Below are 15,844 nucleotides of genomic sequence, written 5' to 3' on the forward strand. Positions count from 1 at the left end.
AAACTGAGGCTAAAGCCTTTAGCCTTAATTTTGCCTCAATTATCCAAACCGAGGTTGAAACCCCTGTGGCTAAAGGCTTTAGCCTTAGTTTTAACAACCGAGGCTAAAATGACTTTTATAGCCTCGGTTCTTTAAGTGAAGCTAAAAGAACCTTTTTAGCTTCAGTTTTCTCGGAATGAGGCTAAATCAAAATTTTAGCCTCTATTGTTTCCAACTAAGACTAAATCCAAATTTAGCCTCAATTGCCTCCAACTGAAGCTAAAATTTTGATTGAAGCTGTGCATATTTCACCCATTTAGCATTCATCAAGACAATAATCGGCACAATATTAACAAAACAATTAATTTACCAAAACAAACTACAAATGTCTTCCTTTCCTTAACCTTCCACCCACGACATCTTTGAGAGAGTAGTATGAATTTACAAAAAAAGAAGAAGAAGAGTACAACGGACTTATACAGGAGAATGATTTCTTCACACCCTTTGCCAGCTTTGAAAGCAATAGGTACGAAACAGGACCAACAACAACTGCGACAGTCTCAACTCCAATCTGCAGAATGACCACAGAACATCAGCATATCACTGAAGTGTGTAGAATTTGACTGAAAAACGTTGTCATACATTGGTAGCCTGGTAGAAAAAAGAAGTAATTGCACATAATCTACCTCCTTAGCTTCCTTGTATTCAGACACCACCCTTCGGCTTGCATGAGGGCCTTCGGATGTGTCATGCAACACCGCCTTCCATCGCATGGTGACTATGATTTCCTGAATTTCTTCAATGATAGATATAATGTCAAGAATGTAGGCACACCCGCTGGGTCTCAGCATTCGATCCATCTCAAGCATGATGCTGGAGATGTTGCATCTGAGACAGAACAGAGAAATTGTTAAAGAGGGTTGAATGCTATTGAACATGCTCGGCCAAACCTAGCAATTTCCCAATCCATCCAGTGGACCGCAATGTAGCTGTTGGATGGCTAGAGATTAGCTAGCCCCACATGCACACTGTCCAAAAAGCACCTCCATATGCAGCATTGTGCAAAATCAGGTGAGTGTGGGGCAAGATGGCCCCCACCATGAGGGGAACATAAGAACAAAACCTGGCTGCATGGTTTTAAAAGAAGATAAAAAGAAACGCTAAGGATCTAAATCCAACATACGCGTGTCACCAGCTCGATGAGTGAACCATCATGATTTTTGCAGATAATGTTTCATTTCAATGTGTCACGCCCCAAAATTTGGGTACAGAGTGTGCACCCTCAGACCCGAGTTTCAGTTCGTAACTCGTACACAAAGTGTACTAATTTAATTCCTTAATCGGTTTAATCAGATATGATAATTATATTCAATATAAGGTCCACCATAATCTCAATCACACATACATAATACTTAGCACCAATCAACTAAACATATATAAATCTTGACGACCCTTAAAATAAAATGAACCTTAAAATCATTTACTTATTATACCATTATACTATAATGATATTTATTCTATGCTAACATTATTTTAAAGAAATAAATTTAAATAATTGCTTAAAGTCTCAAAATAAATACTAGTATGCATTATCAAACTATGCTAACAAAATAAAACATATAATCAAAAATTGTCTAATGCCGCCACTTCATCTTCAGATAAGTATGCCCATATTTCAGGTGGGTCATGTTCAAGTACAGTAGATCCTTCCGATTCTTGCGTCACATTATCTGCTAATAGATCCTCTGTACGATTTTTCCATCAATAAAAACGTAAGCTGGCCAGGCTTAGTGATATAACCCAGCATGGTTCATAATCATAGCAATTAAAATAATACATAAATACATATACAATGATATGAATGTAAAATTATGTATGAATGCATCAGATGGGGTGATCGTCCATCTGCTTGGGTTGGAGGTCGTCAACCCGCATCCACCCGTTGAGTAGGCTTCTACCTTTCGATAGGCTTGGGCATAGCCCGCATCTGGTAACGCTCTACCAGGATCGACATTTCTTCCAAGAAGGGCCCCTAGGATCGACCATGCATTATGCAATGCAATGGATAAAGGATGATATATAAATGCATATTTTTCATATTTAACATAGTTGTCTCGATTAAAATATTCACATATAAATTTATCGTACAATTATCATATCAAAATATTCAAACTAGTAAATCAATCAAACAATCACAATGATTTATTTTAATTTTAATGAATTATGAAACAAGTTGGGTTACTCACCTGAGTTTAGTAGTATTGACTCTGCAATGTAATTAGGTTGATTTGAATTCCGAAGTCCTATCAATTATATCAACGATATTATTATTCATTTATTTGTATTACATGGTGGGGTCCACCTTTGATTAACATTCTACGTGGTCAAATCTAAAATAATCAAATAATTAAAATTATATGTTTATGTAAATTTAATTATTAAGATTTAGATTTTTTTTTTAGGATCTGAAATTGAATGTCAAATAATTAATCGGGGTGGCCCACTGGATGATTGGATCATTCAGATTCTTGAGGCATTATCATGTTTTGCCTCTACACATTAGATGGATGGTGTGGATCTAACCACACATACACCGATGGCCCATCTCGACCTTCTTCGCCAAGTGATACCAACATTTGCGCAAAAATCTAAGATTCCTTTATTAAACACTTTTAGATCTGACTAACGTAGCCTATCTGATTGTTAGATTGATCTAAAAATTATGGCCCTTGTATATTTTGGCCTTAAGGATCATATGATCTGTACAGATTTATCTTAGCACAATTAAATTCCATCCATTTAATTTCTTTCTAAAATATTACTAATTAGACTAAAATCATAAAAACATCACTTTATTAAAATTGACTCTACACACCTATACAATGATTGTGTGGATGATCCATGACATCCATTGTATAGATCAAGAAGAAATTAACAACATAATAAATAGTTAAAAAGATCTAACGATTAGAACTTACCTGATCAAGCCTTCTTAAAATTTCCTCTTCCTTTTACTTTAGGGCTTCCTATCTCTCTCTTTTTTTTTTTCTTTTTTTTTTTTTTTTAAAATGCAGAAACCTTCCGTATCCCTTTTAAAAAAAAATTCTCATAAGATATGATAAACACATCCTTCCTTATCTTGAATTTGAATTTTTTTTATGATATTTAATAAAAAAATTTATTATTACTACTTTAAGAATCGATCCCTAAACCTCTCTCTCAATTAATAATTTCACTAACAACTCAACTATTGACTTGTTTTTATTTTTTATTTAAAAATAAAATCTTTAAATATTTAATTTAGTTTTTTTTATAATGTACCAAATTTTAGGGTTATTACACAATGTGTGGTCCACCCTACATGTCCCATGCATTCTCTGGTTGGCACTTTCACTGTGTGTAAAAGTGCTTGTGGAGAGAGCTACACATGGGGATGGCAAACTTCTGGATGACTGATTACATTCATCACATAATCCCACCTATTAGATAGGTGTGCTTTCGGGTACATGTGGAATGTTGACTAGAGTTTATTTTTTAATCATCCATCTGCAGGCTAACAATCGGATGGATGGGATTGTAGGACATGATATATTTTTGCAGCATCCCCCAAATTGGTGAGATCCTCTGTACATGATGCTGTTGAGAACCAAAAGCTACAAACATGGACCAATTGTATGCTAAAGCCTAGAATTGTGTACTAAAATGATGCAGAGAAGACAAAAAAAAATTGCAAATATGTCATATATGCTGGCATCCAACATTTAATGTAAGGGTAAGCCTACCGTTTTTGTTCGATGGAGAAGAGGCTAGATGCATGTAAGAGATGTATGTGTCAAAAGGCTCGCACCTGGAGAAGCAAGCATGAGAACTAGTATGGGGCATTGGCAGAAATGTGTCATGAAATAGAGAAACACGGAGAAAAATGCAATGAATTCAAGGTGAATGGACAAAATCGGTCCATGATTGAACAATTGTTAGTTGCACAGATCATGAAATGAAGGGGCAATAGACTCAGTTGCAGGAGTGGGGAAGCATCTGTTTCAAAATGACATGTGTATCACTGCTAAACACACTTCTATAACCAACTAGGCCCCTGTAAGCATGCAACCAGATAAAAAAAAATCAGCAATCTCTGCAACGAGACACAAGATAGAGTGGATTGAATACAAAAACATGGACAACCATGCAGACAGCCATTAGAGAACATCAATTTTGTAAGGATTGAAGAAAACAAATATTACAAAACACCATAAAGTAACAAAATTCAAGAAAAAAAGAGTGACATGTTGCACTCATGATTCTTCAAAAGAGAACAAATGTTAGATGAGCAGAGATTTTTATGAATGTTCACTCCAATGATTCAATGAAATTGGCAATGGCTGAAAGTGTTAATATATGAATGTAGCTTCTTTAGGTACACGAAGCCTTGAAATAAATCTTGATACCTCAAGGAATTTTGAGCCAATGTTAGACATCTTACACAGTAGGAGTAGGTAGGCAATCTGACCGAGCTACAGTTCTATTTGATTCATCTATTGAAAAGTGGACTACACAAATGACATTCAGGGTTTTTCCACGGATAACCTTCATATCAAATATAAATGAACAATGCGCACAATCTATGTAAATGATTAACAAATAAGAGAAGGCAAGTCAAGAAGTCACGTTATTTCTTCTTTACCTTTATCTCCAACCCTGAACTATTTGGAGTTCATTTCAGATTCTACGTAAGTCTAGCAATGTAAATTCTTTTTTAATAGGTAATGAGAAAATAAGTCTGACAACGTGAGTTCTTATAAACAAATTATTAGATACTTACATATTAATATCAGTCTGTTTTGCAGACTAACAAAATCAGGTTAAAACCATTGAAGTATTTATATTTGGTTAAATATAATACTTCAATGTTCATGTATGTGTTCATATAGGAGCTTGCTAATTGATAGACCCTTCAGCTTCCTGACATTATTAGAACAAATGTTTCCCACACCTTCTTCACAGAAATTGGATGAAACCATGGCAAGAACCAAGGAAGTTATATGTTCACACAGTCTACTGGCCAGAGAGTTAAAGAATCAATAAGCTCACATATATCCACTATATCAACATTGTGGTTGGTTAGGATTCCTTAGACATTTCATCACAAGATCTTGCTATTAGGGGTATGTCTCTGAAGTCCTAACTGGTAAGAGTGGGCCTGGTTCAATTTCCCTTGACAGATTGATCCCTTCTTTAGTCTGTGGATGTGGCTTCTATATTCATTATCTAAAATTCCACCTGAAAACTGGTATATGATCATAATTTTGTCTCGCTTGTTGGAAGGGGATTCAACCACAACAGTAGAAACTGCAGAGAACTAAAGAGTATTGCAACAAACGACGTGCAGAAATACATTTACCATTGACAGCTTCAGTATCAGAAACATTGATCAAATTTTGAATGGAAAATGAAAAATTATAAATTAAACCATGGTTAATTTAATAACAAATGGCTATCATGTTAATCTAACTTAACACCATAGTCCAAACCCAATCCTTGCGCATACTCAAGGATGGCAGGAAAATGGCTATCATGTCAATGAAGAAGTGCACACAAATCGTTGAGCCATAAACATTTTCCTAGTAAAGTTAGAAGTCGCACAGTTAGGCACTTCAGATGCATTAACATCACAGTGTAGCAAAGAAAGGCATCATTAGAAAACTTCATCGCTTTGATGTTTGATCAGTAACAAAAACTTTAATGCTTACAGTCATTCTATGTTGCAGGATGTGGGCAGGCACCTGGATAGAACATCCTTTCAACTAAGGCTACTCTAAACAACACCAGATGCTTATGGGTCTACACAGATATCAAATTAATAATTGCTACTGTAATGAATGAGCTGATTTTTCAACAGTATTATCAGTAGCAAAAAGAGGTTTCATTGCTCATTTCAGACCATTTCAGATGCCAATCTTTCAAAGAAGCAAAACTAGAAAATTGATAGTATACATTTCCACATATTTAAAGAATAAATAGCAAGACAGACCTGACCAAAGTATCCTTGAAAAGCAGATCCATACAAGGGAGTGAGATCAACCCCATAATAATTTTGTTGCTGCCAAAAAAGGGCCTAGATAACAATCATAAAGAAAATAAATAATAATTAGGAAAAAAATCTCAAAGACATTGCCAATAGATAAATAAATATTAGATCAACAGACAAAAATTTCTCTTAGGTTGAATTAATTCCACAACTATTAAATCAGAACAGGAGAAGGAACAAAAACAATAACAAGAAATCAAGAAATCATAATCTCCCTAAGGTACCTTGTTGGCAATTTCAACATACAGAAACTCATCGCTGAATGGTGCCATGTGTATCCTACGAAAATCACAAAACTTCATTTCTCGCCAACCTGAGCATTTTGAAGATCGACGTCGACAGTGTTGGCAGCGCCAGACTCAGGTTCACGATCGGACGACCACAGGTGCAGAACTCGGGAATCGGGGTTGAAACGAGCGATGAACGGTCCGGAATCAACAGAAGATGCTGAAGAAGAGCGAGATGACGTTGTAGAACAAGGAGATACAGAGACGGACTTGCAGATGAACTCCTGGTGTTTGTGGTTTTGCCCCAGAGAAACATCCATCTCTGTGTGTGTGTGTGTGTGTGTGTTTGGTGGAATTAGGGTTTTTGGATGTTGGGGTTGAGCAAAAGCAGGAAGATTGGAATCTAAGCCGCCAAGGAGTGCAGAGGCGAGCACCTTTCTCGTTACAGCTATTTATAGTGTTAGCAACAGTAGAAGAGAACAAAGGAAACGTGCTCCGCTTACCTTAATACCATGTGAGGCGTATCGTCTGATGATGTTACAGGTGGGGCCACGTATAAGTGATCTGGACCGCTCATCTGGTGGGTTCACTTGTAGATGGAATAATGGCAGGGAAACCTCTCCATCTGGTTATCTCAGTCATTCACTTATAGCCTGCAAATGGACGGTTCGTGTTAATTGAATTCGTATTCGCTGATCAGGTGTTTGGGGAGCATGGCCATTCATGTTGGCCCTTATGGAAGTGGGGCCCACTCGTCAGCAACGAGTATGTGGTTTGCTGGAGTGTGAAAGATTTCTATCATGTTGGGCCCACAGTGCTGATCCAAACTCTTGATCTGATGGGCCCCACGGTGGATGGGTAAGTGGGTGATGCCTTACAGATCGGGATACCCCAGCCCTTCGATATGGTGGCTTGCACGTACACCGTTGAGATGATAACTGCAGCAAGAGTCCCGATTCTGTGGGGGAAATGACCAAGTTTTGAGAGGTCTGGGATTTTCAGTCTCAAAGATCACGCCAGCATCTTTTCCGAGGTGGGTCCCATCAGATCAACGTTTCCTATCATTTAACAATAAGTCACCTGTGTACCTATTCCAATGGCTTCTCCGAACTTAATTTAACCTCGCAAAAGGGCAGGCTTTTAGCCTCAATTTCTCATCAACCTAGGCAAAATGATAGGCCTTTTGGTCTCAATTTCTCACCAATATGGTAGAAGGGAAGACTTTTGGCATCAATTTTTCACTAATCGAGGCAAAAGGGAAGACTTTTGACCTTGGTTTCTCACCAACCGAGGCAAAAAAGTAAATTTTTGCCTCAATTTCTCACCAACCGAGGCAAAAGGGAAAACTTTTGGCCTCAATTTCTTGGCCTCAATTTTTTACCAACCGATGCAAAAAGGTAGACTTTTGGCCTCAATTTCTTACCAACCGAAGCAAAAAGGCAGACTTTTGGCCTCAGTTTCTCACCAACTAAAGCAAAAGAACAAACTTTTAGCCTCAGTTTCTCACCAACCGAGGTAAAATAGTAGACTTTTGACCTTAGTTTCTCACCAACCGAGGCAAAATAGCAAACTTTTGGTCTCAATTTCTCACCAACTAAGGCAAAAGGGCAGACTTTTGGCCTTAGTTTTTTACCAACTGAGGCAAAAGGGCAGACTTTTGGCCTTAGTTTCTCATCAGCCGAGACAAAAGGGAAGACTTTTGGCCTCATTTTCTCACCAACCGAGGTAAAATGGAAGACTTTTGGCCTCAGTTTCTCATCAACTGAGGCAAAAACGCAGACTATTGACCTTAGTTTTTCACCAAACAAAGCAAAATGACAGACTTTTAGCCTCTGTTTCTCACCAACCGAGGCAAAACGGATGGCTTTTGGCCTAAGTTTCTCATCAATCAAGGCAAAAGGGAAGACTTTTGGCCTCAATTTCTCATCAAATGAGGTAAAAAGGCAGACTTTTGGCCTCAATTTTTTACCAACCGAGACAAAAAGTGAACTTTTAACTTCAGTTCCTTTACAACCGAGGCTAAAAAACACATTCAACCTCATTTTTTTGAACCGAGGCTAAAAGCCTATTTTCTTATAGTGTCATATGTTACTTGGTCAACCATGACAAAATAATATTGATGCTATTACTATGCATAGAGGTTAGAATAACGTATTTAAAATTACTAAAGATGATAGAAAGATTGGCCTCGTCTCTATGAGAACGGAGAACCAACCCAAGACTTTTAAAGTTGAGGAATAGTCTCTCACAACTGAACAGACTTTTCTTAAACAATCTGAGGAAATAAGCGATATATATGCATTAGTAGAAAAAAAAAGAATATATGGAGCCTGTGATCACCCTAGGAGATTTGAAACCAGTGTTGCAGGAGTTCAAGACGATTGTGCTCGATGAACTTCCTAATAAATTGCCTCCTATACGAGATATACAAAACCACATTAATCTTGTCACATGGATAAGTCTGCCTAATTGCCCACATTATCAAAAGAAATGTGACATCTTGAAGGCAGAAGTGAAGGAACTAATTCATACTAGCCAAGTCAAGGAGATCATGAGTACATGTATTGTACTGTCAGATCAAGAGCCTAATGCCAAGTACAATAAAATGACTAATAAACATCAGCATTAAAAGTTATCTCAGAATCATGAACCGAGCCCCTTGAGTAACTCGACGATGAGTTTTTTTCCAAGCAGAGGGGTCTAATGTAGAATGTGTTGCAGATACATTCCTAGCATGGTTGGATCAAAAGAATGTGGACCATAAATTGATCATAACTTTTGATCCGGGTATCATTACGACGCAACAGACGGAGTATAATGAACTGAAGCAGCATGAGAACTCGAGGACGAGTTCTTTTGAAGTGGAGAGGACTGATGTAGAGCGGATCGCGGACACTTTCATGTCCAAGATGGATCAGAGAAGGTCAGATCAAAGGCAGAAGTCATCAAGACCGTCAAAACCTTAAACACAGGCATATCTTGCAAACTGAAATGAGTTAATTGACATACAATATATGATTTTGGGATAGGACGAGCTACTTTAGCCAACCAACCCGGCTAAGCCAGGTTGCCCACGCCGAATTTGCAAGATTCCATCATATCGATGGCCCGAATTCCATGTTTAATTCCGTTTTTACTATAAATAGTAAGTTTTAGTTTAATTATAACTCTTCATCCGTTGGGCTTCAGGAGTTGTGTCCAACATGAAAAGTTCTTAGAATAATTAGGAGAATAACGTGATTAAGCTACATAGGAAGCTTATTATAAAAAGTAAATTTACTATTTATAGTAAGTTACGAATTTCTAAGAGTTTTAGTTATAGTTTGCTTTTGATTTCTTTCTCATTGCTTAGTATCACTATTTAAAGGATCATAAACTCGTTTATTATATTAATCAATTAAAATTTGAATTTATTAAAATTTATTTATATTGTCTTGCTTTCTTTCCTCGTGGATTCGAGAAGTCTCTGTGAAGCTTCGTAGATTCGGAGTAGTTATCCTTGAGGAAGATGGTGATTAGCCTCATCACGTTCATCCTTGCATTAGATGGTGTGTCCAAATAGGCCCTTAGCCCCGAACAAACGGAGCTTAAGCCCTATCCCAATGCCCATCTACTCGTATAGTAGGAAACAAAATTAGACCATTGGATAACTGATGATATGACTCAATATTTTAATGAGGTCCACCTTTTTTTTTTTTTTTTTTTGAAAACTATAATATTTTTTTCATCAAAGGAGGAGCACAAAGTTGTATAGTAAACTTGTTTCGGGCAAGGCCTACAACAAAAGGCAATCGGCCCCCCTATCGTATACAAAAAGAAAAACAAAAAACAGAGGAAAATGAGAGATTAGGCCCACCTTAGCCTAAGCCCACTCTATCCAGGAAGAGCTGGCCCTTGGAGAGTGATGAGAGAGAATGAGGTGAGTCGAAAACCAAGTTAGTTTGATGCAAGCTACCTAGGCGAGTTAGGTCATCCGCCACAGCGTTGGCTTCCCTTGGGAGTGTGGGTGAATTTGACTTCCATAGTCTTATTGAAGGATTCGATTCTATTCCTCTAGTACCATAGAGTCTAGGAGCCGACAGTTTCTTTAGACAGGGTCGCGACAACCGAGTTGGAGTCGCTAGCGATCTCTACTCTCAGAAAACCGAAATGGGCTACTAGGATTAGACCATCCAGAACTGCCCTCATTTCCGCCCTCGTGTTTGAACCGAATCCATACCCGAAGGTGAAGGCGAAAAGCAAATCTCCATTGCATGATCTACCCACGCCTCCTCCCCCCGATTGGCCCAGGTTCCCTCTGGTCGAACCGAGGCTTTTGGCAGCTTAGGAGGAGGGGATCTATCCCTAGAAGGTTGAGCATAAGGAGAAAGGGCAGTTGTATCTTAATTCATTGTCTTGATCTTCATACTGTATCATTGTCTTGATCTTCATATTGTATCTTAAAAAGTGAAAAAAAAAAAGGACATTGACTCAACCAGATTTCACCTGGGCTCGACAACAACTCGATTCAGTGAGGACTTTGTCAAAAATCAAGAAAAACCCACCTGAACTTGAAAAAACTCACTAAATGATCTCAACAAAAGCTGGAAAAAAAATGATAAAACTTGACTAACTTAGCACAACTAAACACTATTTACATATTATTTATACTTTTTAAATGTCATAATTTACAGGAAAGACCTCCATAAAATTCCTATCAGTTCGGACAAACTAGTAGTTTTGGAGTCGACTCGACTCGACTCTACTGTGTTTCTTTTTTTCTTTTTTTCATTTTTTCCAAAGAGACTACTGTGTTTCTAGTCGAGCTAAATTTTCATATTTTTAGGCCATTCTTCGTGCAAAGTGATCATCATGGTGTAGCCCACTTTTTGCACTGGATTGTATATTCTATCTGTGTCGATGGGAAAGAAATGGTTGCATCAAAAGTTCAATATACAGCCTAAATTTCAATCAGTGTAGTATTTAATTTCAAAGAAATATAATTACACTGAAACAAAGGCCTATTTGATCACATATTTCTTGTTGTAGCTTGCCATATAATGAAAATACAAATGAAATATGATAAGAAAAGAGGAATTACAATGACATGATAATATCAACCAAACCGTCTAATGATTCATATGAAGAACCTCCTTTCTCTATACAATGCATTGCATTTTCCTTTAGATCACGTACTCTCTCTCTTATATCCTTCCCTTCAATCTCCACCATCAATCTTCTTATGGCCCACTCTATCTCACTTCTATCAAACCCATTCTCAAGTTGAATTCCCACCCTCCAAACATGGCTCACATACCTAGCATTCAAATTTTGGTCCCATAAATAAGGAGAACATATCATGGGGACCCCTTCACATATGCTCTCCAACGTAGAATTCCAACCATTGTGTGTCCAAAAACCTCCCACTGATGGGTGGGCCAGCACTTTTTGTTGTGGGGCCCAGTTAACAATCTGGCCCCTCTCCCGTGTCTTCTCTTCGAACCCTTCTGGTAGTTCGACCTGATCATGGCCATGGATGGAGCCTCGCCGGATCACCCACAAGAAAGGCTGGTCACTATTGGCTAGCCCCCAGGCTATCTCCACCACGTTTCTTTTATCAAAGGAAGCTGTGCTCCCGAAGCTGACGTAAATCACGGTCTGTGGTGCCTGCTTGTCTAGCCATGCCATGCAACTGTAGTCTTGTGTTAGTAAGCTGTTTGATGATCCCGGTGAGAATTTACAGAGCGGGCCCACTGCAAACAATGGCATGGGATGAATATCTTGTCTAATTTTTGCCAACGCAGTTGATTCAAGATCATCAAATGTGTTCATAATGTAACCCAAAGTAGACCTCATTGCATTGAGAACATTGGCCCCCAATTGCTCAAATGTATCAGGATCTGTGGTGCCGATGTCTGGAATGTCCTTGATCCTGAGCGGTGGAATCTCAGGAATGAGTGTGTTTGGCTGACCATCTGGTAAAGAAGATATTGGTTAATATGTTTACTTTAATCTACGCATGGCTTGTTTTTAGAGTTAAATGTGTTTGTGACAAAGGTTGGTCCCAACAGAAGTGGCCCGAGCCTTGTTATTTGCTGCATTTTCTTTATAAAGTATCAATCAAATGTTTCCTTGTATTTCATTTTTCTGATAGATTTTATACCTACTAGGGTTTGTAAATGGGCCTAACTGAGCTAGGCCGATGGTCTACATACTTGACCCATGGCTCGTCTGAGTCGACTCGGTCTCAATTCAGCTGAGTCCATTCTAGCTTGGCACCACGAGTCACCCCACCCCCAACTCAGGAAAGTCGTGACTATGTAATATCTAGACCAGATAGGTTTGGGCTGGATGACTGAGTCTGGCCAGTCTGGCTCACTTACATTCACAGACCTACCCAAGGAAAATTTTCATGTCATGGTCTCTCATCACCCATACACGTGGCAAAGATACACCTCAATGCAACTTGTGAACTGTCCAAATCATAGGGTCCGGTGTAGATGGAGTATACCTAAAGAATTGAACTGATCAAATGCTCCTGACCATCCAACTGATGGATGCCAAATGAATACTTTAAAAAAAAAGGAAGAAGAAGAAGATCACTGTCCAAGTTCAACTAGAGAATCAATGATTAAGATCGTCCAAAAAGTGTGTGTGTATAAAGGCATGCTCCATCCACATGGCCCTACAACTTGGATACTTTGGATTGTTATACACGTGCACCAAGTTTACGGTGGGTGATAGACCAAAACTACAAAAACGGTGGTGAACTATCGTTGTAACTTAGCCACTTGGATTCCTCTTCAAACTACCCACAGCCACACAATCCCTCCTAGAAAGGACAACAATCACCAGAGAGCTGTTTGGATGGATGCATGCATGCCAGCATGAAAGGACAACGATCACCAGAGTGCTGTCTGGATGGATGCATGCATGCCAACATGAAAGGACAACGATCACCATAGAGCTGTTTGGATGCATGCATGCCCAGTCCTTGCCGCACATGTGATGCAGGGATGGAGTGGTGGAACGTACGAGATCTTAGGATGGTTGATAACAAATGCGGTACTGTAGTATGTTAATTGACACATGTGGCACATGTTAGGTGAAGCCGATTGCATACGGCCCCGCCTGGACATAAATATGTCCAGGCAGGGGCATCATGGGGGCCACATAATGTATGTATTTTATCCACACTGTCCATCCATTTTTAAAGGCCATTTTAGGTTAGGAGCCCAAAGATGAGGTAGATCCAATGCTCATACGGACCACACTATAGGAAGCAATGGTGATAAAGATGCATATGTACGGAATACACCATACAAGATTGTTAGCACTGTATATGATGTCGGCAATTTTCTTCTTTTTGTGTGTAAAAGCCTAAAATGTGCTTCACAAGAATACATCTTGTCAATGCAGGATCCAAACAGCACCTAAAGATTGTAATTGTGATTTGGGTTGTACCCTTAACCAAGGCTTGTAAGGATGAATAACACAATTTAAGAACTTTCTTGACTGCATATCAAGATCGATTCATTTCAAGAATTTCTTGAGCTGAACCAATCAAGATTTGGGAGACGCACCCAAATAGGGCACTAACATGCACACGTACCTGTGATGGAAAGGAGTCCATTTTGTTGTAGAAGCTTCAAAGACGCTGTGGTAGTGGCATATGTGGCACTGCCGGTGTTTAACAAAATTCTCGGGAGCTTCAACTGATCGGCAACGGCTTTAGTGAAGTAAAAAATCTCATCAGTGATGATGCACGTAACTGGGCCATCAGATAGTAATCGGGACAAGCGATCATGGAACGGTGCTTGGCACGTGTCGTTGAGGAAGTACAAAATTTTTACGGGGTCCTCAGTCCAGAGCTGACTGTCCGATAAGCCATCGGGTATAGGCTCGAAGTTGAAGTTGGGGTAGTTGGATGGATTGGGAGAGTTGAAGTGAGTGTGAATTAAAGTGATTGAGAATCCTTTGGACTGTAGGAGAGTGGCCAGTTGAAGCATGGGATTTATGTGTCCTTGAAATGGGAGTGGCAAAATAACCAAATGAGGGACTTTCGTTCCTTGGATTTGCATGTCTCTTAATACTTCCATTGGTTTTGAGATGTGATAAGCAGAGGTTGAAAGGGGCTACTGGCTTTTCGGCTAAGCTGGGAACTCCACACATATATAGGATATATACAGGGAGTTATATGATACTCTTGCAGAGTATGACACTTGATAAGCAGGCGCTCAGTAGTTTTACATGCGTCATATATTATCTCAAATTAAACCAACAAAATTGTGGAACCCACTCTTGATAAGTCACAGTCAAAAAATCAGACTGGTTTAATGACCCTAAACTCTGATAAGTGGACACTTGATTGTTAAAATAGGATCATTCGATATTTTAAACTGTTCATTAATGTCCGCCAATCCCGTACTAAGATTAATAATTCAGTGTAACTTTTTATTCACGATGCATCTCAACAAAGTTCCATAATTTGGACAGTTTAATTTGGATTACTTGTGTGTCTGCAATTTCCAATATATTGTTAAGCGTCTGTCATCCACCACTTTGCCAAAGTATTAAAAGTTTCTCTTTGGCCTTTGCATATGTAACACAAGGAAGAGAGTGAAATAATAAGAGAAAGCTTACCATCTTCCTCAAGTAATTAAATAATTTAAATTTACAAAGTAGTTTCATAAATTCATAAGAAAAAAGAGATAAAATTCAAATATTTTATTGAATAATATCTGATGCGTAAGATTTCTCAATTCCACTACTAATAAAGAAAAAAAAAATCATAATTCGAAATTATTCAAAATAGTAAAATTCTAACCTTTTTTTTCTGTAATTAACCATTCATCATATTTCATAGCAAAAAGTTTGTACTGCTTAAAATTTTTTGTAAAATTCTAACCTTAATAAACATACTAATTTAATTAAAATAGAACTTACTCAAAATAATAAATTTTGTCAAAAATAAAAAGTCATAATTAAAGTAATCTTACTGCTGGATTCCTAGCATGATTCCAATCAATCTCTAAAAAAATATGAAAAATCTAAAACTTTAAAATTAAAAAATTAAAAAAATTTAAAAAGAAGAAGAAGAAGAAGAAGAAATGTTACCCTTTATAAGATGTTCCACTGTGTTTTTATATGACATAGGATGTATTTATAAGATGTGCCCTACCATGATCAATAAGCACTCAAAAGATAAGTGTTGACATGTGGAGTCACATCTGGGGGCCGCTCGACCAGTCGAGTGGCCCACTCGACCAGTCGAGGACTGCTCGACTCAAAGTCTAGCGAGCAACAAGTTTTGGGTTCTGAGGTGCTCAATCGGTCGAGGCCCCTACTCGACCAGTCGAGGGTCCGCTCAACCAGTCGAGCAGTCTGCTTGACTAGTTGAGGCTACGCAAATTCGTTTTTGGATTTGATGCATCCAGACTGCGGATTTTGGAGTCGATTTTCGCAGATGTGAGAAAGGGAAGTTGCCTAAACTATAAATAGGAGTCCCTAGGGCTTTTCTAGGTATTATGAGAGTTATTCTAAGGTGTGGAGAAAGGGTTTTCTTTGTACTTCT

General features: G+C 38.4%; 2 protein-coding genes across 4 annotated transcripts; both read right to left on the bottom strand.

Annotated features, from left to right (window-relative positions):
• Positions 1-467: 467 nt before the first annotated feature.
• LOC131252700 (uncharacterized) lies at positions 468-6,697 on the bottom strand. Of its 2 annotated transcripts, XR_009174651.1 has the most exons (5): positions 6,289-6,697; positions 6,008-6,091; positions 3,762-3,826; positions 622-867; positions 481-550 (listed from the first exon to the last, which is right to left on the bottom strand). XR_009174651.1 is itself a non-coding variant. In XM_058253379.1 (4 exons), the coding sequence occupies exons 1-4, from the start codon at positions 6,605-6,607 to the stop codon at positions 824-826; spliced, it is 423 nt and encodes a 140-aa protein (XP_058109362.1). In that variant the 5' UTR covers positions 6,608-6,697; the 3' UTR covers positions 468-823. The 2 variants fall into 2 exon arrangements, 1 of the variants encoding a protein (XP_058109362.1); XM_058253379.1 differs by having other exon boundaries at positions 468-867; positions 6,378-6,697.
• A 4,527-nt stretch (positions 6,698-11,224) lies between these two features.
• LOC131252698 (UDP-glycosyltransferase 76B1-like) lies at positions 11,225-14,435 on the bottom strand. Of its 2 annotated transcripts, none has more exons than XM_058253377.1 (2): positions 13,883-14,435; positions 11,225-12,023 (listed from the first exon to the last, which is right to left on the bottom strand). In XM_058253377.1, the coding sequence occupies exons 1-2, from the start codon at positions 14,367-14,369 to the stop codon at positions 11,368-11,370; spliced, it is 1,143 nt and encodes a 380-aa protein (XP_058109360.1). In that variant the 5' UTR covers positions 14,370-14,435; the 3' UTR covers positions 11,225-11,367. The 2 variants fall into 2 exon arrangements, with proteins under 2 accessions (XP_058109360.1, XP_058109359.1); XM_058253376.1 differs by having other exon boundaries at positions 11,225-12,245.
• Between the last annotated feature and the right edge of the window lie 1,409 nt (positions 14,436-15,844).

The sequence above is a fragment of the Magnolia sinica genome, chromosome 8 (genome assembly GCF_029962835.1).
Source record: "Magnolia sinica isolate HGM2019 chromosome 8, MsV1, whole genome shotgun sequence".
NCBI classification, from domain to species: Eukaryota; Viridiplantae; Streptophyta; class Magnoliopsida; order Magnoliales; family Magnoliaceae; genus Magnolia; species Magnolia sinica.

What these genes read in the sequence shown, in the direction of transcription:
- LOC131252700 (XM_058253379.1), bottom strand. Translation starts at nt 6,607, where the DNA reads ATGTTTCTCTGGGGCAAAACCACAAACACCAGGAGTTCATCTGCAAGT. An exon ending in TCGATCTTCAAAATGCTCAG is followed by an intron (nt 6,092 to 6,377) that starts GTTGGCGAGAAA and finishes ATTGTTATCTAG; the next exon opens with GCCCTTTTTTGGCAGCAACA. An exon ending in TTCAAGGATACTTTGGTCAG is followed by an intron (nt 3,827 to 6,007) that starts GTCTGTCTTGCT and finishes TTGCTTCTCCAG; the next exon opens with GTGCGAGCCTTTTGACACAT.
- LOC131252698 (XM_058253376.1), bottom strand. Translation starts at nt 14,369, where the DNA reads ATGGAAGTATTAAGAGACATGCAAATCCAAGGAACGAAAGTCCCTCAT. An exon ending in TGGACTCCTTTCCATCACAG is followed by an intron (nt 12,246 to 13,882) that starts GTACGTGTGCAT and finishes CTTCTTTACCAG; the next exon opens with ATGGTCAGCCAAACACACTC.